This window comes from Myxocyprinus asiaticus, chromosome 19 (assembly GCF_019703515.2).
Source record: "Myxocyprinus asiaticus isolate MX2 ecotype Aquarium Trade chromosome 19, UBuf_Myxa_2, whole genome shotgun sequence".
In the NCBI taxonomy this organism is placed as follows: Eukaryota; Metazoa; Chordata; class Actinopteri; order Cypriniformes; family Catostomidae; genus Myxocyprinus; species Myxocyprinus asiaticus.
In genome coordinates, this window is record NC_059362.1 from 22,192,511 (window position 1) to 22,217,471 (window position 24,961).

At 38.6% G+C, this 24,961-nt stretch overlaps 1 protein-coding gene across 1 annotated transcript in view; it reads left to right on the top strand.

The window, feature by feature from the left end:
- LOC127409862 (circadian locomoter output cycles protein kaput-like) overlaps nucleotides 1-24,961 on the top strand; it is an 88,630-nt gene that overhangs the window by 47,933 nt on the left and 15,736 nt on the right. Inside the window, exons 8-21 of the mRNA XM_051644771.1 lie at nucleotides 11,143-11,202; nucleotides 11,700-11,848; nucleotides 13,536-13,627; nucleotides 13,782-13,871; nucleotides 13,967-14,087; nucleotides 15,582-15,695; nucleotides 16,278-16,396; nucleotides 16,725-16,807; nucleotides 18,440-18,546; nucleotides 18,983-19,130; nucleotides 21,931-22,006; nucleotides 22,140-22,284; nucleotides 22,590-22,690; nucleotides 22,902-22,991. Of these exons, the coding sequence (XP_051500731.1) occupies nucleotides 11,143-11,202; nucleotides 11,700-11,848; nucleotides 13,536-13,627; nucleotides 13,782-13,871; nucleotides 13,967-14,087; nucleotides 15,582-15,695; nucleotides 16,278-16,396; nucleotides 16,725-16,807; nucleotides 18,440-18,546; nucleotides 18,983-19,130; nucleotides 21,931-22,006; nucleotides 22,140-22,284; nucleotides 22,590-22,690; nucleotides 22,902-22,991 (1,495 nt within the window). The remainder of the gene's footprint in view (nucleotides 1-11,142; nucleotides 11,203-11,699; nucleotides 11,849-13,535; nucleotides 13,628-13,781; nucleotides 13,872-13,966; nucleotides 14,088-15,581; nucleotides 15,696-16,277; nucleotides 16,397-16,724; nucleotides 16,808-18,439; nucleotides 18,547-18,982; nucleotides 19,131-21,930; nucleotides 22,007-22,139; nucleotides 22,285-22,589; nucleotides 22,691-22,901; nucleotides 22,992-24,961) is intronic.

Consider the following 24,961-nt stretch of genomic DNA (forward strand, 5'->3'; position numbering starts at 1 on the left):
AATTATTCTGCAAATTTTTTCAAGAATTTATTTTAGAAAAAGAAACATATTTTATTTACTGTCTCTGAATGGTTACACAATTTGACATTTTTTACTTTAAGCCCCAGAAAAATATCAAAATGACTTTGAACTCAGTAACTGAAAACATGTTCATCATAGAAGAGGTGTATTCAAGTAATTGTTTTGTGTGAATTGCATTTGTAATGTATTTTTGAATAATGTAATAAATCTGGACAAAAATGTCATGCCATTGACCCTAATGTCTGCAAACCATTTAGCCCCTATCACCCCTACCTGCTAGACATTGGGCCAAGTCATAGTTTGCAAGTCAAAGTCAGATCTCGTGTCATGTTTCTGGGTACAGAGTTCAAGTCAAGTTATTAGTATAACTTCAAATATTACTAATAGTATACAAAAACGTTTTAAAATGAATTTTACTTTAATTGAACCTAAAACTTAGTCTTCGCCTTACTTTACTTACTAGGATCCTGAAGTCAACTGTTTATTATAAGTTATAATGCTGAACAAACTCATTCAGACATGAAGCTGCTCATTGTCTCATGTGGTTAGATAAAGATGTTTTTCATTTTTATGTCTGACATTTTCCCCACACATATTTGAAACTTTCCAAATCTCTGTACGCATTGACCATCTGACAGCAACAGGCGAAGCTCTGTCTGTGATGGAATGACCTTTGAGTCATTCCCTCAAATCTGAGTCAACTAATAAGTAATTGTGATTGTCAGAATTGGCTGAATGTAGTCTTAAATATTCAAACATTTGCCAAGTGAAGCAACATGACGCCAACATTTTTAACATGAGTTCAAGTCATGAGTCTCAAGTCCGCATCTCTGATATCCACTGATAAACATTTCATCAAGCATATCTAGGGCAAGTGTGTGTTTAACAGTTCTGGGCTGCTTTAAAAGTGTAAACAGACAAGTGTACTGTGTAGGCAACACTTTTGACGTGTTTTTTGTGGCTTCCAACTCAAATATTGGTTTTGATATTTGCCAATTGCTGTAAATGAGTCTTAGACTGATTATGCTTAATAACCTGACAACATTTAAGGTTATGTAAATGTTTTGAACAGCATTTTTTATTGGGGTAAGATCAGAAAGGTTGAAGCAAAAACCGATCGACACACATAGATTTTTACCCATTAACCAATTTCACTCAAATGAGTCGAATGATCAAAACAAGTGAGTCGTAATAGACCGTTCAGATGGTGGTTGATCATGTGCCCTGTAGATAACCGAAGAAAATACCACACTTTGCTTGTGCAGTGACTAATTGACCTGTTTGTGTGGCTTCACAACAATTACATCCTTCCTGTACATCCTTCTGTTCTCACTTTAATGCCATAGAAAATGTGTGTAGGGTGCGTGAATGTGTCAAAGTCTCATTACTCTGCAGATTGTCTATTTAAATATACAAATTTTAAAGACAGGTGTGGAATGGGGAATGGAGTCGTGATCCAGTACACATGCTCTTATGCTAGCAGCATGTCACGCACAAGGCTGTAGTGTTACATGCAGTGACGCATTTGCCGGTAAATGATGAAACTTGTCCCGTGTCCCTTAAAATGTGACTAAAGCATTAATATGCAATTTCTACTTAATATGGTGCTATTATGGCTCTGAGGCAGACAGACATTTACTAGATGCACGTTATGTTAAAATAAAAATGTGTCCTCTTTTTTTTTCTGTGAAGGATGAATGAGTTAATTGATTAAAGAAATTGACACACATAACTTGTCCATATTGTTCAGCAACCAAAAAGGACTTTCCACTCTGGTCACATGACAGGTTGAAATATTATTATGAGTTGGCTATGGAAAAACATATAACTTTTACTCCCGTAGAGACAAATAAATGTATCTTCAAACAATATTATTAGGATTTTTACATTTAACCCTTAAATTAACCATAAAGTCTAACCCCTTACCCAAACCCTAAACCTAACCATTATTGTAAAAGGAAAATAACTTTTGTGTAACATGAAAGTAAGAAAATGTGGTTTGAAATGAGATGCGTATTACATGCTATAGACATACATCAGTCATTTGTATTGCCTAAATAAATATGGAATGAGTTACCAGATTTGTTCACAGACGTTTTCTTTCTTGAAAAAAAGTGTTGTATAGGAGGCGAGCTCATAATTTATGCCTATATTGTTACAATTTGAAATTCAGTTTGTTGATTGGTTAGTCTCAATGGGAATAAAAAGCGTACCTCATACTATATCTTACAGTTTTGCCGTCTCCTACAAATTATAAAGAGTTGTCATGAGATTTTGTTGAATTTATCTAACCCATAATCTGGAATGTGCAGAGCCCCTTAGAGGATAGTTTTGCATGCCCTTGCAGTAAGTTTTGTGTTCCCTCACAATAAATGTACCATGGTTTTAGTATAGCAACCATATTTTAACTTTGATATTCGTAGTAAAACCATAGTAATAATGCAGTAAAATGAAAACTATGGTAATAAAAATCATAATTTTGTGGTTATTATGGTTTCAGTAAAACTATAGTAACCACAAGAATTAATATGGTTAACCTATAGTAAATCCATGGTTACTATGTGGATACAGTAAACTGTATTAAAACCATGGTTCCCTTTCATAGGAATTCAAGCTGCTTAATCGCTTTGGGACACGCCCTGTCTGAAGCCCTTATACAATCATGCCAATTTATTGGCTGATGGAGCTTAAGCGACGCCCCTAGGGAGCTACGTCACAGGCTCCATAAAGGCGCTTGCTTGCACCATCGAGTCGCATTTTGTGTTCTTCAGTGCACGATCTCGTCTGGCCATGTTGTACCAACGACTCGTGTCGAAGCAAGGATCATTATTATTCTCACTTTTGAGTGGCAACACAGGATGGAATTTAGGAAGTGCTTACCTCCATTCACGCGGTTCATTGTTGGTGAAGATTCCCATGACGTGTATTGCCTGTCTGGGTTTTTGCCACACAGAGGCCTCGTTGGAGGGTTCGGGTTGCCCACAGTGTGATTTAATGAACGTCAGGATGCTCTGTGAAAGGCTCGCCTCCTTTGGAAATTCGGTCAAGCCGAGTGCTGGTGCAGACTACGTTTCTGCCAGCGCCACGCGGCCGTTTGACTCGTGAGAGGCAGGCGCGGAGGCCGAGGAGATGGGAGTTGAGCGGCAGGCCGACCTACGGTTCTCTCTGTCACTCTCCCTGGATTCGGCTAGATGTTATCCCCTGGAGTTTACACATGGGCATTTGCATCCTAGCCCTGAGGCCCGCACTGTGGTTTCCTTGTGCGCTGAGGATGAGGACGCCATATCTATGGCGGCATCGGATTCCAAGGATCTCGCCAGCAGCCAGGCTGAAGTCTTGCCTCCTAGCAGTCGGATTTCCAGACTTTGGGCAACTTATGTGGAATTGCTGGAGGTTATTACATGTGCAGTGGAAAAATTGCACCTGGATTGGCCAGATGAAGTGCAGTTGGAGGATCGTACATTGATCTTGGACGACTGCAGCTATGCCTCGTAGGCCACTCCCTTTTCCCCCGGACCTCCATCTAAAGATTTCAAAGTCCTGGGATCAAACTTATTCGGCCAGGATTACGAATCAAACGGCCTCAGAGTTTTCTAATGTGTGCCGAGCTTCCGACCATGGATATATTTCGGTCCCGGCAATGGAAGAGACGCTGGTTGCACATCTCTCTCCTTCTTCAACGATCACATGGAAATTGAGGCTTACTCTTCCCTCGAAGCCATGCAGAGTTACATCGTCCTTGTTGAGCAAGGCCTACCAGGCTTCGGGCCAGGCGGTTTCGGCTTTGCACACTCTGGCAGTTTTGCAAGCCTATAACCCCTTTTAAACGGCCGGCAGGACACCAGAAGCGAGCCCGACGGACTTGCAGTGAAACAAAGGGTGAGCCCCCATTCGGTGAACAAAATCGGACCGTACAAACGTATCCGTGTTGTTCCTGTTTGCCCTTCGGACAATATCGGGTTGTGTTTGCCATTGTTCACGCTTCGAACACCCGACAGCCAGAATATACAGTTGAAGTCGGAAGTTTACATGCACCTTAGCCAAATACATTTAAACTCAGTTTTTCACAATTCCTGACGTTTAAACATAGAAAACATTTCCTGTCTTACGTCAGTTAGGATCACTATTTTAAAAATATGAATTGTCAGAATAATAGTAGAGAAAATTATTTATTTCAGCTTTTATTTCTTTCATCACATTCCCAGTGGTTAGAAGTTTACATACACTTTGTTAGTATTTGGTAGCATTGCCTTTAAATTGTTTGACTTTGGTCAAATGTTTTGGGTAGCCTTCCACAAGCTTCTCACAATAAATTGCTGGAATTTTGGCTCATTCCTCCAGACAGAGCTGGTGTAACGGTTAGGTTTGTAGGCCCCCTGATGTTGCTGCCTATTCTAACCACCTGGCGTCTGCTTGACAGGAAGTCCAGGATCCAGCTGCACAGCAAGCTGTTTAAGCCCAGAGCCCGGAGTTTCTCATCTAGCTTGGAGGGCACTATGGTGTTGAATGCTGAGCTGTAGTCTACAAACAGCATTCTCACATAAGTGTTCTTTTTTGCAGGTGGGAGAGAGCAGTGTGTATTGTAGATGCAATGGCATCATCAGTGGAGCGGTTGTTGCAGTAAGCAAACTGCAGCGGTTCAAGATTGAGTGGCAATACAGAGCAGATGTAATCTCTGATTAGTCTCTCAAAACATTTGCTGATGATGGGGGTCAGAGCAACAGGACGCCAGTCATTTAAACAAGTTATTTTTGATTGTTTTGGTACAGGCACAATGGTGGATGTTTTAAAGCATGTGGGGACTACAGACAAAGAGAGGGAAAGGTTGAAAATGTCCGTAAAAACACCAGCCAGCTGGTTCGCGCACGCTCTGATGACGTGGCCCGGAATGCCGTCTGGGCCCGCAGCTTTGCGGATATTCACCCATCGGAAGGATCGGGTTACATCCGCTACAGAGACGGAGAGTGAACTAACCTCTGCAGCTTCAGCCGCAAGATGAGCCGGAGGCACCAGTTAGAGAGAGAGAGAGCCACATGCGGTCACTGTGTGTGTGTGTGTCTTGTGTTTGTGTTTACGTTGGTTTAAGTTCATTTATGTTATTAAAAGCTACGTTGACTGTTCAGCCGGTTCCCACCTCCTCCTTGCACACCTTTACCATTACATTGGTGCCAAAACCAGAGAAGAGGAAGGATGCGTTGTTGTGAATTCATCACTGCTACCATCCGCCAGGGGAGCAGCCGCAGCCATCTGCCTGGGGACAGAGGGGTCGCTACCGGCTGCCGAGAGTCAGAGGAACCGCTGTCGTCCGCCAAGAAAGGGGAGGAGCCGTTCTGTCCGCCAGGGGGCGGACCGTAACAATGATAATTACAATTTATACAGTATATAAGGGCTGCTAAATTTGTGTGAACTTCTGTGATTATTATAAACAAAATTAATGCAGTTTTTTTTTTTTTTTTACTTCCTGAAACTTCACTAATGTTTTCCCCTACTTTCTGTGGCTAAAATTGGCATATACAGTATAAATTACCAAGAGGTACATGCTCGAGTCAACTGCACATCCTAGCACAGAAACTGTTTGTGTGTAGCTGTGCACACTTACTCATGAATTGAATCTGCCCATTTTATCCATAAAAAAACTCCACTGGAAAGTGCCAGAAAATTTTGCCCAACTTTTAATTACAGCATGTCCACAGATTTTATGGCATGTATACATATACTTGCATCAAAGATTTATACCTGTAAAGATCAAAGATTTATACCTTGTATCTAATTAACTGAATCTCTTATCTATTTACATTTTAACATGTAAATATTTCAAATAAATGATTACTAACTAATTTCTTGCAAGTTCTTTGAGACAAAATATAAAGTAAATATACTAATGATTATATATTTTCTAATGTTTGTTGTAATCTACCAAGAAATCGGTGCGATTAGTTAGTTACAATTTTTTAATCAGATTCACAGCCATAAAATATATATACACTATATTGCTAAAAGTATTCGCTCATCTGCCTTTAGACACATATGAACTTAAGTGATATCCCATTCTTAATCCATAGGGTTTAATATGACGTCGGCCCACCCTTTGCAGCTATAACAGCTTCAACTCTTCTGGGAAGGCTTTCCACAAGGTTTAGGAGTGTGTTTTTGGGAATTTTTGACCATTCTTCCAGAAGCGCATTTGTGAGGTCAGACACTGATGTTGGACGAGAAGGCCTGGCTCGCAGTCTTCGCTCTAATTCATCCCAAAGGTGCTCTATCGGGTTGAGGTCAGGACTCTGTGCAGGCCAGTCAAGTTCTTCCACACCAAACTCGCACATCCATGTCTTTACGGACTTTGCTTTGTGCACTGGTGCGCAGTCATGGTGGAACAGGAAGGGGCCATCCCCAGACTGTTCCCACAAATTTGGGAGCATGGAATTGTCCAAAATCTCTTGGTATGCTGAAGCATTCAGAGTTCCTTTCACTGGAACTAAGGGGCCAAACCCAGCTCCTGAAAAACAACCCCACACCATAATCCCCCCTCCACCAAACTTCACAGTTGGCACAATGCAGTCAGACAAGTACCGTTCTCCTGGCAACCGCCAAACCCAGACTCATCCATCAGATTGCCAGATGGAGAAGCGTGATTCGTCACTCCAGAGAACACATCTCCACTGCTCTAGAGTCCAATGGTGGCGTGCTTTACACCACTGCATCCGACGCTTTGCATTGCACTTGGTGATGTATGGCTTGGATGCAGCTGCTCGGCCATGGAAACCCATTCCATGAAGCTGTCTACGCACTGTTCTTGAGCTAATCTGAAGGCCACATGAACTTTGGAGGTCTGTAGCGATTGACTCTGCAGAAAGTTGGCGACCTCTGCGCACTATGCGCCTCAGCATCCGCTGACCCCGCTCTGTCATTTTACGTGGCCTACCACTTCGTGGCTGAGTTGCTGTCATTCCCAATCGCTTCCACTTTGTTATAATACCACTGACAGTTGACTGTGGAATATTTAGTTGCGAGGAAATTTCACGACTGGACTTGTTGCACAGGTGGCATCCTATCACAGTACCATGCTGGAATTCACTGAGCTCCTGAGAGCGGCCCATTCTTTCACAAATGTTTGTAGAAGCAGTCTGCGTGCCTAGGTGCTTCATTTTATACACCTGTGGCCATGGAAGTGATTGGAACACCTGAATTCAATTATTTGGATGGGTGAGCGAATACTTTTGGCAATATAGTGTATATTTATATATATATATATATATACACACTACCGGTCAAAAGTTTTGAAACACTGTTTCTCATGATCTTGAAAATAATCTGAAGGCGTGTGCTTAAATGTTTGAAATTAGTTTTCTAGACAAAAATATAACTGTGCCACTGTATTAATTTATTTCATTATAAAACAAAAATTTTATAAAAAAAAAAGTTTTTGAAATTGATGACTTGGACCAAATAATAAAGAAAAGCAGCCAATAAGTGCCCAACATAGATGGGAACTCCTTCAATACTGTTTAAAAAGCATCCCAGGGTGATACCTCAAGAAATTGGTTGAGAAAATGTCAAGAGTACATGTCTGCAAAATCTAGGCAAAGGGTGACTACTTTGAAGATGCTAAAATATAACACAGTTTTGATTTATTTTGGATTTTGTTTAGTCACAACATAATTCCCATAGTTCTATTTATGTTATTCCATAGTTTTGATGACTTTACTATTATTTTAAATGTGAAAAAAAAAAATAATAATATATATATATATATATATATATATATATATATATATATATATATATATATATATATATATAGGCAAAACACTTTTTTTTTTAAATTTCTTATGGGATTCATGTTCAACTGTAGGTTATAACAGGATGGCACAATCATAAAACGAAACATGGCAACAAAGAAAAAAATGAAATGACCCCTATTCAAAAGTCTGCATACCCTTAGTTCTTAATACTGTGTATTGCCCCTTTTAGCATCAATGATAGCGTGCAGTCTTTTGTAATAGTTGTGTATGAGGCCCCAAATTCTTGCAGGTGGTATAGCTGCCCATTTGTCTTGGCAAAATACCTCCAGGTCATGCAAAGTCTTTGGTCGTCTTGCATGAACCGCACGTTTGAGATCTCCCCAGAGTGGCTCGATGATATTAAGGTCAGGAGACTGTGATGGCCACTCCAGAACCTTCACCTTTTTCTGCTGTAACCACTGGAGGGTCAACTTGGCCTTGTGCTTAGGGTCATTGTCATGCTGGAAAGTCCGAGAGCGTCCCATGTGCAGCTTTCGTGCAGAAGAATGCAAATTGTCTGCCAGTATTTTCTGATAACATGCTGCATTCATCTTACCATCAATTTTCACAAGATTCCCTGTGCCTTTAGAGCTCACACACCCCCAAAACATCAGTGAGCCACCACCATGCTTCACAGTGGGGATGGTATTCTTTTTACTATAGGCCTTGTTGACCCCTCTCCAAACATAGCGCTTATGGTTGTGACCATAAAGCTCTATTTTGGTCTCGTCACTCCAAATTACAGTGTGCCAGAAGCTGTGAGGCGTGTCAAGGTGTTGTCGGGCATATTGTAACCGGGCTTTTTTGTGGCATTGGTGCAGTAAAGGCTTCTCTCTGGCAACTCGACCATGCAGCTCATTTTTGTTCAAGTACCACACCGTCTTTTTCCAGAGCAGCCTGTATTTCTCCTGAGGTTACCTGTGGGTTTTTCTTTGTATCCCAAACAATTCTTCTGGCAGTTGTGGCTGAAATCTTTCTTGGTCTACCTGACCTTGGCTTGGTATCAAGAGATCCCCGAATTTTCCACTTCTTAATAAGTGATTGAACAGTACTGACTGGCATTTTCAAGGCTTTGTATATCTTTTTATATCCTTTTCCATCTTTATAAAGTTCCATTACCTTGTTATGCAGGTCTTTTGACAGTTCTTTTCTGCTCCCCATGGCTCAGTATCTAGCCTGCTCTGTGCATCCACGTGAGAGCTAACAAACTCAGTGACTATTTATACACAGACACTATCTGCAATTTAAAAAGCCACAGCTGTGGGAAATTAACCTTTAATTGCCATTTAAACCTGTGTCTGTCACCTTGTGTGTCTGTAACAAGGCCAAACATTCAAGGGTATGTAAACTTTTGATCAGGGCCATTTGGGTGATTTCTGTTATCATTATGATTTAAAAAGGAGCCAAACAACTATGTGATAATAAATGGCTTCATATGATCACTATCCTTAAATAAAAGCCATATTTTCAAAATCAATGCAAAAATTTCACAATTTCTGCTAGGGTATGCAAACGTTTGAGCACAACTGTTTCAAAACTTTTGACCGGTAGTGTGTGTGTGTGTGTGTGTGTGTGTGTATATGTATGTGTGTATATGTATGTGTGTATGTATGTATGTATAGCTCTGGAAAAAAATTAAGAGACCACTGCAAAATTATCAGTTTCTCTGGATTTATATTTATAGGGATGTGTTTGAGTAAAATGAAAATGTTTGTTTTATTCTATAAAGTAATGACAACATTTCTCCCAAATTCCAAATAAAAATATTGTCATTTAGAGCATTTATTTGCAGAAAATGACAACTGGTCAAAATAACAAAAAAGATGCAGTGTTTTTAGTCCTCGAATAATGCAAAGAAAACGAGTTCATATTAATTAACAACACAATACTAATGTTTTAACTTAGGAAGTGTTCAGTGTGATCAAGAGGAATATGGATGGCCACAAGCCATCAAACAAAGCCGAGCTGCTTGAATTTTTGTGCCAGGAGTGGCATAAAATCACCCAAAAGCAATGTGAAAGACTGGTAGAGAGCATGCCAAAATGCATGAAAGCTGTGATCGAAAATCAGGGTTATTCCACCAAATATTGATTTCTGAACTCTTCCTAAGTGAAAACATTAGTATTGTGTTGTTTAAAAATGAATATGAACTCGTTTTCTTTACATTATTCGAGGTCTGAAAACACTGCATCTTTTTTGTTATTTTGACCAGTTGTCATTTTCTGCAAATAAATGTTCTAAATATGTTTATTTGGAATTTGTGAGAAATGTTGTCCATACTTTATAGAATGAAACAAAAATTTTCACTTTACTCAAACGCATACCTATAAATAGTAAATAGGTAATGTGTATTCCAGAGAAACTGATAATTTTGCAGTGGTCTCTTAATTTGTTTCCAGAGCTGTATATACAGTATATTGCATTGTGCAAAAGTCTTAGGCACATTAGATGTTTCACAAAAAAACATCCGTTTATTTGTATCTTCCGCTTTAGTGTGTCAATAGGAAATATACATTTTAGACACCCAAACATTCCTTTTGCAAATAGAATAGAATAGAATAGAAGAACAGGGAGCCCTGCAACAGATGGCATGGCCCCCACAGAGCCCCCCACTGAACATCGAGTCATTCTGGGAGTACATGAAGAGAAAGAAGCAGTTGAGACAGCCTAAATACTGTAGATAGAAGAGCTGTGGCGAATTCTCCAAGAAGCTTGGAATATCCTATCTGCCAACAACCAAGAATAACTGTGTCCAGGTGTACCTAGGAGAATTGGTGCTGTTTTAAAGGCAAAGGTGGTGGTTTTTGTTTATCGGACTTTAATTGATAAATTAAAACTATTTATGGCATTATTTTTGAAGACATCCTCACTATGCAACATTTTTCACAAATGCCTAAGACTTTTATACAGTACTATATACAGTATATATGAAGGGGTGGGGTAAATTTTAAATAAGCTGTGATTATCACCTCAGTTCACTCTGCTGTAGAGCTGCATGTGCAGTACAATGTAACATACTGTAAAAAGTAATTTAGCATTTTTGTTAAAAGTAGCTTGTTACGGGAAAAGCTACTGTGTTTTAGAAACAGTTCAGCTACTGTCAACTAGTAGCATCTGCTGCTTTCATTTAGTTATCTCCCAACACTAATATTTCCTCATTAGTAAATGATTGACTGCAGATCCTAAAATACTAATAGCTGTGCACAATGTATGATGTTATGATCACATACTCCGAAATGTGTGGGGAAGGAAGCTGCTTTGATTGGCCAGTTACACAGACAGAGTAGAGCTGACATTGGTTAAGCTGGTCTAATCTGTTTTGCTATTGGTCTGTTTTCAGGGATGACAGCAGTATATTTGATGGGTTGATGGAAGAAGATGAGAAGGACAAAGCAAAAAGGTGATTAGACATACAAAACAATAATTATGATACTAATTGTTCACTTGGAATTTTCTTTATCTTACTCCAAGTCAAATTCTTTCTAGAAGCCAACCCATTATTCCATTACTTGATACATGAGTGGTTTAAACATGACTAGAAATTTGTATAGACAAGTAATTTTCTTGGTAGTTTAGCCAAAGTGGTTTTGCACCAGAAATAGAAACTCAAGTCTGACATAGTTATGACTGTTTAAACTTGAGTGCATAACCCTCATTTTCTGTATACAATATGATCACAGTACCGTGAAATGTTTTCTCTCACTTTTGCCAGATAGATCTTCCTCTGATTAGATTGCTTCTTCTTATAATTTGAAAGAGTGTGAAGTGATTTTAAAAGATTTAATACTCTTTGTCATTTTGACATTGACATTTCTAAAATGCCAATTCAATTCTATCTTAAAATCAAAGACTGATTTTCTCTGTGGAATTTTCCACCTTCTGTTTTTCCACCTACAGAGTTTCTAGGAACAAGTCTGAGAAGAAGAGGCGAGACCAGTTCAATGTGCTCATCAAGGAACTGGGCACCATGTTGCCGGGCAACACCCGCAAGATGGACAAGTCTACCATCCTACAGAAGAGCATTGACTTTCTGTGCAAGCATAAAGGTTGCTTTAGTGACATGCTATTTTAAGTTTCACATAATAGCTACCAACTCATAGGGCCCTATTTTAAGAGCGCAAGCGTTATGTGCAAGGCAATGTCTTAAGTCATAAGCACAAAGCCATTGGGCATGGCCATGCAGTTTTGGTATTTTCGTACAAGCATGCGCTAAGTCTAGGCGCAAATGAGTTTGGTGAAATAATTTCATTCTGAGGTTCATCTCCAGTTATTCAACATCTGCATCCTATTATATAGTCCATTCCCTCAAGCACCAACGATTTAAACAAAGACAGCACATTAATAAGAAGTTGGTAGTGTAAATGGACTGTATGCTGTGAATGAGAAGAATTGAAAATTACATTCTTCTGTCCATTAACTGCATCCTTGATGAATGTCAGGCATATTTCTATGACAGTGACACGCTCCTTTGATACGCATGGAAAATATGATTCTCGTCAGAATTTGGATGTATGCGCCATTAAATTAAGTAATAATTATGAATCTTTTTCATCTACTGACACACAAATCATGGCAAAAAATTGTGGAAAAATTTTTTTTTTTAAATCCAAATATTTTTCCCTCTCCAACTTGTTCCAAGTTTTGCAGTGACTTAAAAATAACTCTATGACAATTACTAGTCAAAATTAAATCGTAAATACAATTGTAAATATACAAGAATAATAATACATATAAACTTAACAATAAAAATGATCATAATAGTTGAAAAAATAAACCATGACCTCTAGAAAGTTTAACACAAATCTCAAACTGCAAATGCAGGAACTGAATTTGGACTTTGCACTGAGTTAAGAGGTGGTATAGAAACATCTTAGTGCAACAACCAAATTCTTAGGAAAATAGCAAATTGTGGTTTGCGGCACTTCATTTACATACAATACACCCATAGTTTGCGAGTCTACACCCACAGTAGCGCAAAAATTCCCACCCACGGCCAGTTGCGCTTTGCTCTGGCATGAAAATTACACTTAGAATTCTCATGAAAAATGGATAAGACGTTGCGCGAGGTCGTAGCGCATTGCGCTGCACTTTGCGCACTCACGAAAATAGAGCCCATAATCTCAATATCTTATTTTGCGTGCATTATATGTTGTACATGAAAACTAAACTGAAAGTATAATGTGCAGTATAATATTAAGAAAAAAGACTGCTGGGTGGTCTGTCTTAGGTAATTTCCTTAGTTGATTTAATCTTGCAAATGAAAAGACTGCCTGATGACATGTACTGTAAAACCACCAAACACCATCACAGTTTGCTTTTTTTTTTTTTTTCACACAAAGTGGCAGCTTATTGAAATATTGTTGAAGCAGTCTTTGCAAAAGTTGTACAGGGGTTGTTCACATGAAATATATTTGGGAAGTTAACATGTATTGTAGTGTGACATGCTATAATTGTATCTAGAACTATTTTAAACAGCATGTTGCAAAAAAAAAAATGTAATTACTATTATGCATGTAGTTTTAAAGACAATATTAACTGAGTCTACATGGAATATTTGTACTTTTAAAAATGTATTTGTCACACCACAGGACCAAAAAATTAACCTGTCAAAGGCAAAAATGATTAAAAACATTTTGACCATTCAGCACCTAAAATATACACTTTTCCCTTATGCAGTATTCAAATAAATTGTAACCTAAACATTGCATTCAACTCTTTTTTCCTCTCTGTCAGAAATTGCTGCACAGTCTGAGTCCAGTGAAATACGTCAGGACTGGAAGCCGCCCTTTCTTAGCAACGAGGAGTTCACGCAGCTGATGCTGGAGGTAAGAGAACTTTCTCTCACAGACATACACACACTTGCCTAAATCCATACTCATGTATTAATTTGGTAAAAACTGAAACCACTGGATTGTAATGTAAGTCCTACATTCTGTATTAATCCCAAACTCCAGCTAAATTGATATTGACATTTTATAGGCACTAGATGGCTTCTTTCTGGCCATCATGACAGACGGAAACATAATCTACGTCTCAGAAAGTGTCACTTCTTTATTAGAACATCTGCCTGTGAGTATTAACACTCTTCTGGCTGCTGTGTGTACTTGTTTACTTTTGTAGGTGTGAGAGATGGTGATTTAATGTCTGTTTTGTTTTTTTTCCAGTCGGATCTTGTCGATCAGAATCTGTTGAATTTTCTTCCCTTGGGTGAGCACTCTGAGGTGTATAAAGCCCTGTCTACACACATACTGGAGGGAGAGACCCTCACACCAGACTACCTAAAGAGTAAGAATCAACACTCATTCTGTCTTGCACTTAGATCTGGGCAGATTCTGGCTGTGTCCACTGTTCCTAAGAGGTCTCTTGACCCTATTTGTTGTACAAAACAAACCTAGATAGAATTTGTGATAGAAATCAAATATTTTTCAGCCTAAGTAAGATGCATTTTAATTACCACAGGAGCACGTCATGTCTTGACTTTCACCAAAACGTAGAATGAGACGCTTTTGTCTGCGACACTTGACGCTAGCGTTGATGCTCTGACATGAATCATGAACATGGCTTCACAATTGCTGTAAAAAAAACAGATAGCCACAGTCTTACCGGCAGATTAATATTGTGGAGGATGAGAGTTTAAGAGATTTAATGCCAACCTATGTGTAAACTAGTTCTTTCAATTAATTAAACTCCCACTTAGACTTTGGGAACTGTGACTCGAACTGGTGCTATTTTGACAGGAAAAGAAATATATTAAAAGTAAAATTTCAGCTCTTTCAAAATCTGTGATTAATTGCTATTAAAAAAAAAATTATCGACTGACAGCACTAGTTTTTACTTTTTCAAATAAAGACTTAGGGTAAATGCAGAGGAAGTGATTTGAGAAGCATGTAAGATGCAGTTCATTCAAGTGTAAATGCATCTGTTTTTTCAGGCCACATATGTTAACGTTTGAACTCGATATCAATTCTTACATTTCAAAGATCGATCCTTTTACTTTTGCTTTAAAGTTTACTTCCGTTTTGTTGTGTTGATTGTTATGTCTGTTAAATAAATTGCAATTTAACTGGATAGTTTTGGCCCTGTTGTTAATTTTTTTACATTTATATTGTCATAATGTACCAAGTTAGAATGTTCCTTGTGTAATTTACAGTGTTAGCTAAGAGAGAATTTATTTGATATGTAAGCAAAATGGACATTATAACTGAAATATATCCAAATGAATCAGAATCAAATCAAATCAGGAAATCTGTATTGAGACCCAACTTAACATAAACTTCACTCCTCATAAAAAGAAAGAAACAAAACTACTTTTGAGACCACCACAAATTTATATGTGAGTGAGCAATAATGGATGAGACAGTTGCAAACTCAAACACTAATTGCCATGTGGGGGTGAAGAGAGTGTTCAACAGAAACTCTTTCAAACTTTTGAAACAAAATGATCTTTTAAATAATTTCCGGTGTCTGGCATCAGCATCATCACGGAACTGAACTCTGTATGTGCATGCATTATTGGTAGATCTGATTTGTATCCATTTTAAGGAGACATGTTTATATGGTCAAGTGTAAATGGAATATGCAATCTGATCAATCAAGACACATGAAGTGAAGAAGTGAAAATAGGCCCTTTCTCAGCTCCTCATCATGACTGGATCATTTGTTTCATTCTTATTATGTTGCCTCTGGCCTCTCTCTCTCTCTCACTCTCTGATATTGCATCTCATTTCAGCGCGCTCATAAATGCTATTTTCTTGTTTTTGTTTGTTTGTTTCCCTTCAGCAAAAAACCAGTTAGAGTTCTGCTGCCACATGCTCCGGGGGACGATCAACCCCAAAGAGCCACCCGTTTATGAGTATGTCAAGTTCATCGGAAACTTTAAGTCCCTCAACACTGGTGAGTGTAAGAACCAACGCCTATGGCATCAGCCTGAGTCTTTCATATGGATCCATTTATTGAATTACCCAATCAAGTGCCTGATTGCTTGGCTTCTTTGTAGAGCAGATAGAGCAAGGACCATTATTTTAAAAGGAAGTGTTGAGGAAAGCTAGTGTGGCAGAGAAACAGGATTTTGACCCAGATTTCAAGTGTTGGAAAGTTGACCATTTGTGGAAGAGCAAAAATAAGGAGTACCGAACGGAAGAGCAAAAATAAGGAGTGTTTTCAAACAAGTCGCCTGTCTTCCATTGGTTGTCAAACTTATAGTGCCACCCCAAACTTAAGCCATTGGTTCAGCCGATGTTGCTATGTCAGACTGGTTTGTTGGGCTGCTCAAACAAACAGCAATGTTTTGATAGCACCATAGTGTTTACACTTTTTAGGGGAATCAACCTCTGCATATTTAGCTGGGATAGGAGATCCCGCAGGTGCTAGTGGTTGGCCAAAAAAAATCAGGTTATTGTTTATCATTTTTCTCCTTCCAAAGCTTCAATTTATGAAGATTTGCTGATTGCCCCGATTTGTCTAAATTTTCTTTAGTGCCTAACTCAACACGAAATGGCTTTGAGGGAGTGATCCAGCGATCTATGAGGTCTGCGTTCGAAGACCGAGTGTGTTTCATAGCAACTGTGAGGTTAGCCAAACCTCAGTTTATCAAGGTAGGCTGAGCCAAAGATGATTTGTCACCTTCTCATTGGCCCTCTGACTTTTAATATCTGCCTGAAAGATAGTAACAAAACTCACTGCTGTGTATACATTCATCATGACACTGGGTATGTGTGAGAGAGAGAGCTGGTGTCTATGTGTGGGTGTGTTGATAGACACCATGCATGTTTGTGCAAGAATTAGCTTTGTTTTGGAGACACTGATAAATGACCAGCATGCAAAACAGTCTTACTGTGAGAAGTAGGTCACTTGGTTTCTGTTCTCGTTAGAGGTTCTTCTGGAAGACATACATTAAGAATGTGTATAACCTCTGTTCTACAGGAAATGTGTACTGTGGAGGAGCCCAATGAGGAATTCACCTCCAGACACAGTTTAGAATGGAAATTCCTCTTCTTGGACCACAGGTACAAACCCTCATTTGTTCTTCTGAATGTTTAGACCTGTGGATCTTGGTTTTGCTTCACAACCCAGATATTACATTGGACATCAATTGACAACAACCAAACACGGTGCCAAAATTGGTTATCGTACAACAGAATTGTCCTTCAAATTAAACATTCAGATTTATTACAAGTACCATGAACTGCATAGGCCAAACAATATGAAAAATTACTAACATAATAGGAGGTTTGTTCTTTTATTGTTATTGGCAGAAAAGGAATAGATTTATAATTGTATAAATAGAGTATCAGCATACAGGTATTATGTATGCTGAGGAATATGCATCAAAATGCCATAGAGCATCAGAACAACTTTGTTTCTTGTTGGTTTTGCTTCAGGACCCAGATTTTACCTTCAAGTGCTGACCCAAAACAGTACCAAAACTGTTAATCATACATATTAAGCAAAATGTCTTTACAATCAGACATTGAAATGTAATAATATTACAGTGTTCAAGGATGAGGGTTTGTCAGGCAAACTCTCCATGTTGGCATCTCCATAATTTACCTAGTTTCTAAATTGCACCAAAACACCATTTGAATGCATATACAGCCTTTTGACATCAACAACAACAACAAAAAAACATATGGGAATGCATTTTCTCTTTACCTTGTAAAAGATGAAAAGCCTATTATCTTTGCTGTCTTATCTTTGTAAGGTTGTTTAATTTACCATCATTTTTTCCCTGCTGTCCACAATCCTATCAGAACAGACCTGCGACGCATTTTTGGGTCACGACCAACCGCTGGTTTAGACTTTGTTTTTGTGTTGCTATGGGAAAATCTGCAAGGACACACATCACCACACCTCACATATCTTCTCTTTCTCTCCAAAATAGAGTCCCTATACTAATTTATTACTCTTCTATTTCTCCATCACATCCCTTCATCCCCTCTCCTTTCAACTCTGTTCTGCCACCTGACTCATTGTACATTACAGTATCATGTTTTTGAAAAGTGTAAGCCTGTGACAATCACAACACACTTCCCTTGAGACTTCTATCAGTTCTGATTGTATTTAGACCTGTGTTTGTTGGATGTGAGTCAGCTAACCCCTGAGGGCCTGTGGTGGGACCAACTTGCACTTTGTTAGAGCGCAATATGGCTCGGATCAGAGTCCTTAATCAATGGCTTGCGTGCAGCTATCGTTCGCCCACAGGCTCTAAGAGCTACATAAGCATCTGGTATAGCACAAACCCCATTTTCTTGGTAAAATCCTCATATGCCTTTTTGCTTGGTGAGTTTTGTACTGTGTTTAGATAAGCCGTTTTGTAAAAACTGTTGCTGGGCCATTACTATATTTGGTTTAAATCGAGGATTCGATTTAACCGGTACAGCTGCTAGGTACTGGAGTGAATACGATTTTCTGCAGTATCATTTGTTTAGCAGAAGCTACCGAGCACACACACCCCCCCCCAAATCCTTTTATGCCATTTTAATCTAAGCTTTGTGACGTGAATGACTCAAGAAATGCCTGAAAATCTTTCATTGCAAAAACTAAAAAATTTGTTTTTTACTGCAGTCACAAAATGGGCTGTTTTGTTTTTAAATATGAGAATGTAGATGCTCTAAATTTGCATATGTTATATTCTTCAGGGCTCCTCCCATCATAGGTTACCTTCCCTTTGAAGTCCTGGGTACATCAGGGTATGACTACTACCACGTGGATGACCTGGAGACCCTGGCCAAATGCCATGAACACTGTGAGTTGAAATTTGCTGCACTTCATGACACTGTCTTGGTTGACATGTGCTGTGTACAGTTGGGTCCTGGGATTTTAAATCTAATTTAAACCTGGAAATGAACAAAGTGTGTGACTTTTGACCATGGTAGCATTCTCAAATCATGCTGATAACATGGATTATCAGGTTTTGCACAGCATGAGTAAATGTCAGCTTGAGTGTTGTGACTCATTAAAACAGAAGGGGATATACAAAATACTAAGAAATGCTCTGGTTTTTCAATTCAAATTGTCACTCAAATTCGTATGCTGATAATATAATTTGTAATGCAAAAAAATAAAAATAAATGTGCAAATGCTAAACAGAAGCATTTTCACTTAGTAGTCTTTTGAACCCCACTGTATTCGAGTTATGTTTTTGTATGTAAGATGAGAAAATAAGATGTCTTTCTCTGCAGTGATGCAGTATGGTAAGGGGAAATCGTGCTATTACCGCTTCCTAACAAAGGGTCAACAGTGGATCTGGCTTCAGACTCACTACTACATCACCTATCATCAGTGGAACTCGCGGCCAGAGTTCATCGTCTGCACACACACTGTGGTCAGGTGAGGGCTCCACAATGCACTAGGGAACTTACATTTTACAAATACACACAAACCTGTACACTTATACTTGTGAGGACCTCCCATTAAAGGGATAGTTCACCCAAAAATGAAAATTCTCTTATCATTTACTCACCCTCATACCATCACAGATGTGTATGACTTTCTTTCTTCTGCTGAACACAAACAATGATTTTTAGAATAATATCTCAGCTCTGTTGGTCCATACAATGCAAGTTAATGGTGATCAGGCCTTTGAAGCTCCAAAAAGCAGGTAAAGTCAGCATAAACATAATGTATAAGTCTCCAGTGGTTTAATCAATGTCTTCTGAAGTGATCCAGTTGGTTTTGGGTGAGATCAGACCAAAATGTAACTTATTTTTCACTGGACATCTTGTCATTGCAGTCTCTACGCACGATCATGATTTCAAGCTTGATTACACTTCCTAGTGCTTGACGCATTTACAGAGCGCTAAATGGCACTATAGGAAGTGTAATTGAGCTTGAAATCATGATCGCCAAGAAGACTGCTTTCAAGATGTACAGTGAAAAAGGAGTTACATTTGGTTACAACCAACTGGATCGTTTTTAGAAGACATTGGTTAAACCACTGGAGTCTCATGGATTAATTTTATTCTGACTATCTCCTTTTTGGAGCTTCTGAATTCTGGTCACCATTCACTTGAATTGTATGGACCTACAGATTTGAGATAATCTTCTAAAAATCTTTCTTTGTTCAGCAGACGGAAGAAAGTCAAACACATCTGGGATTTCATGAGGGTGAGTAAATGATGAGAGAATTTTCATTTTTGGGTGGACTATCCCTTTAATCAGTGTAAGAAATTAACTTTGTCATTAAGGGGCAATATTTGCCCCCTGGATTTGATTTTCATGTTCCATGTACTTTTTTTTGCCAATAATGTAAAATATTTAAATCAATGAATTAACACAAACTCTCAATCTGAATAATTAAATTGAGAATATATTACCTCAATCAGCATCAATTATGTTTTATTTTATATGTATAACTAGGCCTAGAATATAATATTAAGAACTATGTCAGATGTTAGAAACAAAAAGCAGAGAAATTTATTAAGTGGGCATTTTTGACCCTACACTTTGAATTTCATTGCATTTGTCACTTTCATTGGTGCCAAAAGCCCCCTTAACCTAATGCAGTTGTTTCTAACCTCCTGAGACCCAAACGTGACTGCTGTGTGCATTTTCCATTTCCCTTTTTGATTTGTAAGTAGTAGCACCTAATAAACATGCAAAATATATATGTATATATTTTCTAGAGAAAATAGTTTTCCTAAAAATTGATGTCCACATATAAAAACTTTTTTTCTTTTTTTTTATATAAAATTGTTTATTATGTTTCCAGGCGTGTTGGTTATTCATGTTTTTAAGATGTTACATACATTACAGCTGATTTTCTGTAAAGCTGCTTTGGAACAATGTGTATTGGGAAATTTATTGACTTGATTTGACTTATATGTTACAATGTTTTTTTCTACTTTGGCAACAAAATATTAATGTTCTCTCTTTGCATTGTCAAACAAACAAATGATAGCCAGTTCTGAAGCATTTCACTAATCAGAAATTAGCATAATTAATGATGTAATGGCCAGCATCGTCCAATCACTGCCAACCATGTTAAAATAAAATTGTACATTATAAATTCTGAATATATGTACTAATTACCATTGTCTGCCAACAATGTTGAGTATTTAAAACATCATCTGTAGCCTAAAACTGAACTTTTGATAGGAAGTTTGGATTGAATGCACTTGGCTTCATAGGAAAGCTACAGGATGCTCTCTTGCTCCCTATTTAGTGAATTACTTCACCTCTAGTGTGCTGTCTGTCTGCACTTGTCTCAGAACAGTTTGAAATGCACCTTATTGTCATCCTTACTCCATATAAAGCGTCTGAAAGCAAAATAAAATTTTCTCAATGTGAAAATGCACAGTAAATATAGGATTTCTAATGAAAACCTAGGGCTATTGTCCACCATAGTGTACATTCTGTTTAGCAGTTTCATAATAAATCGCTAACATTTTTAAAATGGCATATCAGATGAAACTAGAGTCTCTAATCTTTTGACACAAACAGGTTTTAATGTAAAAACGTAATTAGGTTTCTTACCACATGTAGTTTTGTTGGTGTTTCTCCCAAAGACAAACTCCGCTGTGATCAGTGCCATGTTGTTTTGTCACATGACTCAGTGCGTCGAAAGTTAACCCTTTACTGATAGCACAGAGTCTCCTGAACTGCGTTGCATATAGCGAAGCCAAAATACAATGTCCAAGCATGTTGGCGCGGGCTCGCACGAGGTTCAAGGGTGTAGATTTGGCTTGAACATTGGGGGGTTTGCAGTGTGAAGCATTCATACGTTTCTATTGATCATGGTATAAATATGTTTTTGTTTTGTTTTTTGGGGGGGGTTGTAATTGCTTGTTTTGATTATTGTGGGGTTACCTTCCCCCATCCCCATGGAATCTACGCCCCTGACGAGGTTAAATGGTTCTTTAATTATGATAAATACTCCCTAACCCTTACACTGCATCTTACAACCTTTGGAATTTAAGATTTGAATTAAGAAAATATTTGTCCCATTTAGGATCATTTGTCTGATTGGATCACAAGTATGATTTATAAAATGTTTGAGAAAATATTTAGATGTTTGACCATCATAAGTATAGCAAAACAAGTGTACATGTTTCTTTGGATCACCTACTGACAAGAAAGAAACAGAATTGTTATGGTCTGATATATGGTCTCTGTGTGTTTTCTCTTTCAGTTATGCTGAAGTAAGGGCGGAACAGCGCAGGGAGCTGGGTATTGAGGAGTCGCCACCTGAGATCTCAGCAGACAAGGTGAGACATTCCTGAATTAAATTCTCAGTTCCACGTCATCCAACAAATATAACTGGAAAATATGTAAAGTACCATGCAAAAAAAATAAAATAAAAATAATATGGCAATCAACCACTTTCACCCACTGTTTCAGTCTCAAGACTCGGGCTCCGAGTCTCAGTTGAACACCTCCAGCCTAAAGGAGGCGCTGGAGCGCTTCGATCACAGCCGCACACCTTCTGCCTCCTCACGAAGCTCCCGCAAGTCCTCCTCACACACCGCTGTCTCTGACCCCACGTGTATGTATTACTTACCACAGAGAGAACGCCATGATCCAAAACATGTTTAAGAGCGGTTGACATAAAATATTCTGCATGCAGCTTATATGACCTTATAATTGAGAAACTTCTCAAAGGACCATTTAAATTGAATGAGTGTAGGCTAAAAAGTTATGACCAGTTACAACACCAAATTTGCACTTTCCCTTAGACATTCATATACATTTTAACCTAAACTTTTGATGTTGATAATGTCCGTGGACCATGGATTGATGCTGTATATGAGAATATTGTAATAGTTTGGAAATATGTTTGTGTGTTTTTAGCCACACAGACAAAGCTGCAGACAGACCATAGCACACTGCCCCGCCAATCAGTGTCCGCCATTGAGATGACATCACAGCGGAGGTCCTCCATTAGCAGTCAGGTTTGTATATGTCATCATCATTGAAACTCTAAGAAATGTATAACCCCATTGTCCAAGTGAGTTAAATTGAATGAAATGGCTTCTGAAAGAACATCTCCTCTAGCAATTCTGCTGCTGTTGTAATAATTTCTAGTTTAGCTGTTTGTTACGTTGTTCTTGGTTGTGTGTGTGTATGTGTGAGTAGTGAACTGTGTGTGTTGTCCCTTTTCAGTCAATGAGCTCTCAAAACACAGGACATACAATGGCCACATCTCTGGTGTCTCAGCCTCAGCAGCCACAGCAACTGCAGCCCACTGTGCAGGTAATATAACCATCATCATCAGTGCCCGATGCCAACATATAGAGAGCAGTGTGGTGTATGTATGTATATTTACCTGGCTGATTTATTGGTCTGTCACTATTTTTAGTACTGCCCATAACGTGGTGGGTGGCACTATGTTTGCCAAAAGTACTGATACTTCAGTATAAAGTCGATAAGAAAATAATGTAGCAATACCAGTCTTTCTACATCATCTGTAGTACTATTTCAATTCTGTATCTTACTTCTTACATGCACAAATGCCATTCTTGACCATCTTTCTTTTAGTGTCAGTAGAAAGGTCTCGTTTGTGTCCTAAGTTTTTATAGCTGTGACCTTAATTGCCTACATCTGTAAGCTGTTAGTGTCTTAACGACCATTCCACAGATGTATGTTCATTACTTGTTTATGGTTCATTGAACAAGCATGGAAAACATTGTTTAAACCCTTTACAATAAAGATCTGTAAAGTTATTTGGATTTTTACAAAATTATCTTTAAAATACAGTGTCCTGAAAAAGGGACGTTTCTTTTTTTGCTGAGTTTATATATATATATATATATATACACACACACAGATCAGCCACAACATTAAAACCACCTGCTTAATATTGTGTAGGTCCCCCACGTGCCACCAAAACAGCACCAACCGACATCTCCGAATAGCATTCTGAGATGCTATTCTTCTCACCACAGTTGTACAGAGTGGTTATCTGAGTTACCGTAGACTCTGTCAGTTCGAACCAGTCTGGCCATTCTCTGTTGACCTCTCTCAACAACAAGGCGTTTCCATCCACAGAACTACTGCTCACTGGATGTTTTTTGTTTTTTTGCACCATTCTGAGTAAATTCTAGAGACTGTTGTGCATGAAAATCCCAGGAGATCAGCAGTTACAGAAATACTCAAACCAGCCTGTCTGGCACCAACAATCCTCCATGTGATTATCTAATCAGCCAATTGTGTGGCAGCAGTGCAGTGCATAAAATCATGCAGATATGGGTCAGGAGCTTCAGATAATGTTCACATCAACCATCAGAACTGGCAAAGTCTACGGTAACTCAGATAACCGCTCTGTACAATTGTGGTGAGAAGAATATCATCTCAGAATGCTATTCTGAGATGCGGGTTGGCGCTGTTTTGGTGGCACGTGGGGGACCTACACAATATTAAGCAGGTGGTTTTAATGTTGTGGCTGATCTGTGTGTGTATATATACAGGTGCATCTCAATAAATTAGAATGTCGTGGAAAAGTTCATTTATTTCAGTAATTCAACTCAAATTGTGAAACTCGTGTATTAAATAAATTCAATGCACACAGACTGAAGTAGTTTAAGTCTTTGGTTCTTTTAATTGTGATGATTTTGGCTCACATTTAACAAAAACCCACCAATTCACTATCTCAAAAAATTAGAATACATCATAAGACCAATAAAAAAAAAACATTTTTAGTGAATTGTTGGCCTTCTGGAAAGTATGTTCATTTACTGTATATGTACTCAATACTTGGTAGGGGCTCCTTTTGCTTTAATTACTGCCTCAATTCGGCGTGGCATGGAGGTGATCAGTTTGTGGCACTGCTGAGGTGGTATGGAAGCCCAGGTTTCTTTGACAGTGGCCTTCAGCTCATCTGCATTTTTTGGTCTCTTGTTTCTCATTTTCCTCTTGACAATACCCCATAGATTCTCTATGGGGTTCAGGTCTGGTGAGTTTGCTGGCCAGTCAAGCACACCAACACCATGGTCATTTAACCAACTTTTGGTGCTTTTGGCAGTGTGGGCAGGTGCCAAATCCTGCTGGAAAATGAAATCAGCATCTTTAAAAAGCTGGTCAGCAGAAGGAAGCATGAAGTGCTCCAAAATTTCTTGGTAAACGGGTGCAGTGACTTTGGTTTTCAAAAAACACAATGGACCAACACCAGCAGATGACATTGCACCCCAAATCATCACAGACTGTGGAAACTTAACACTGGACTT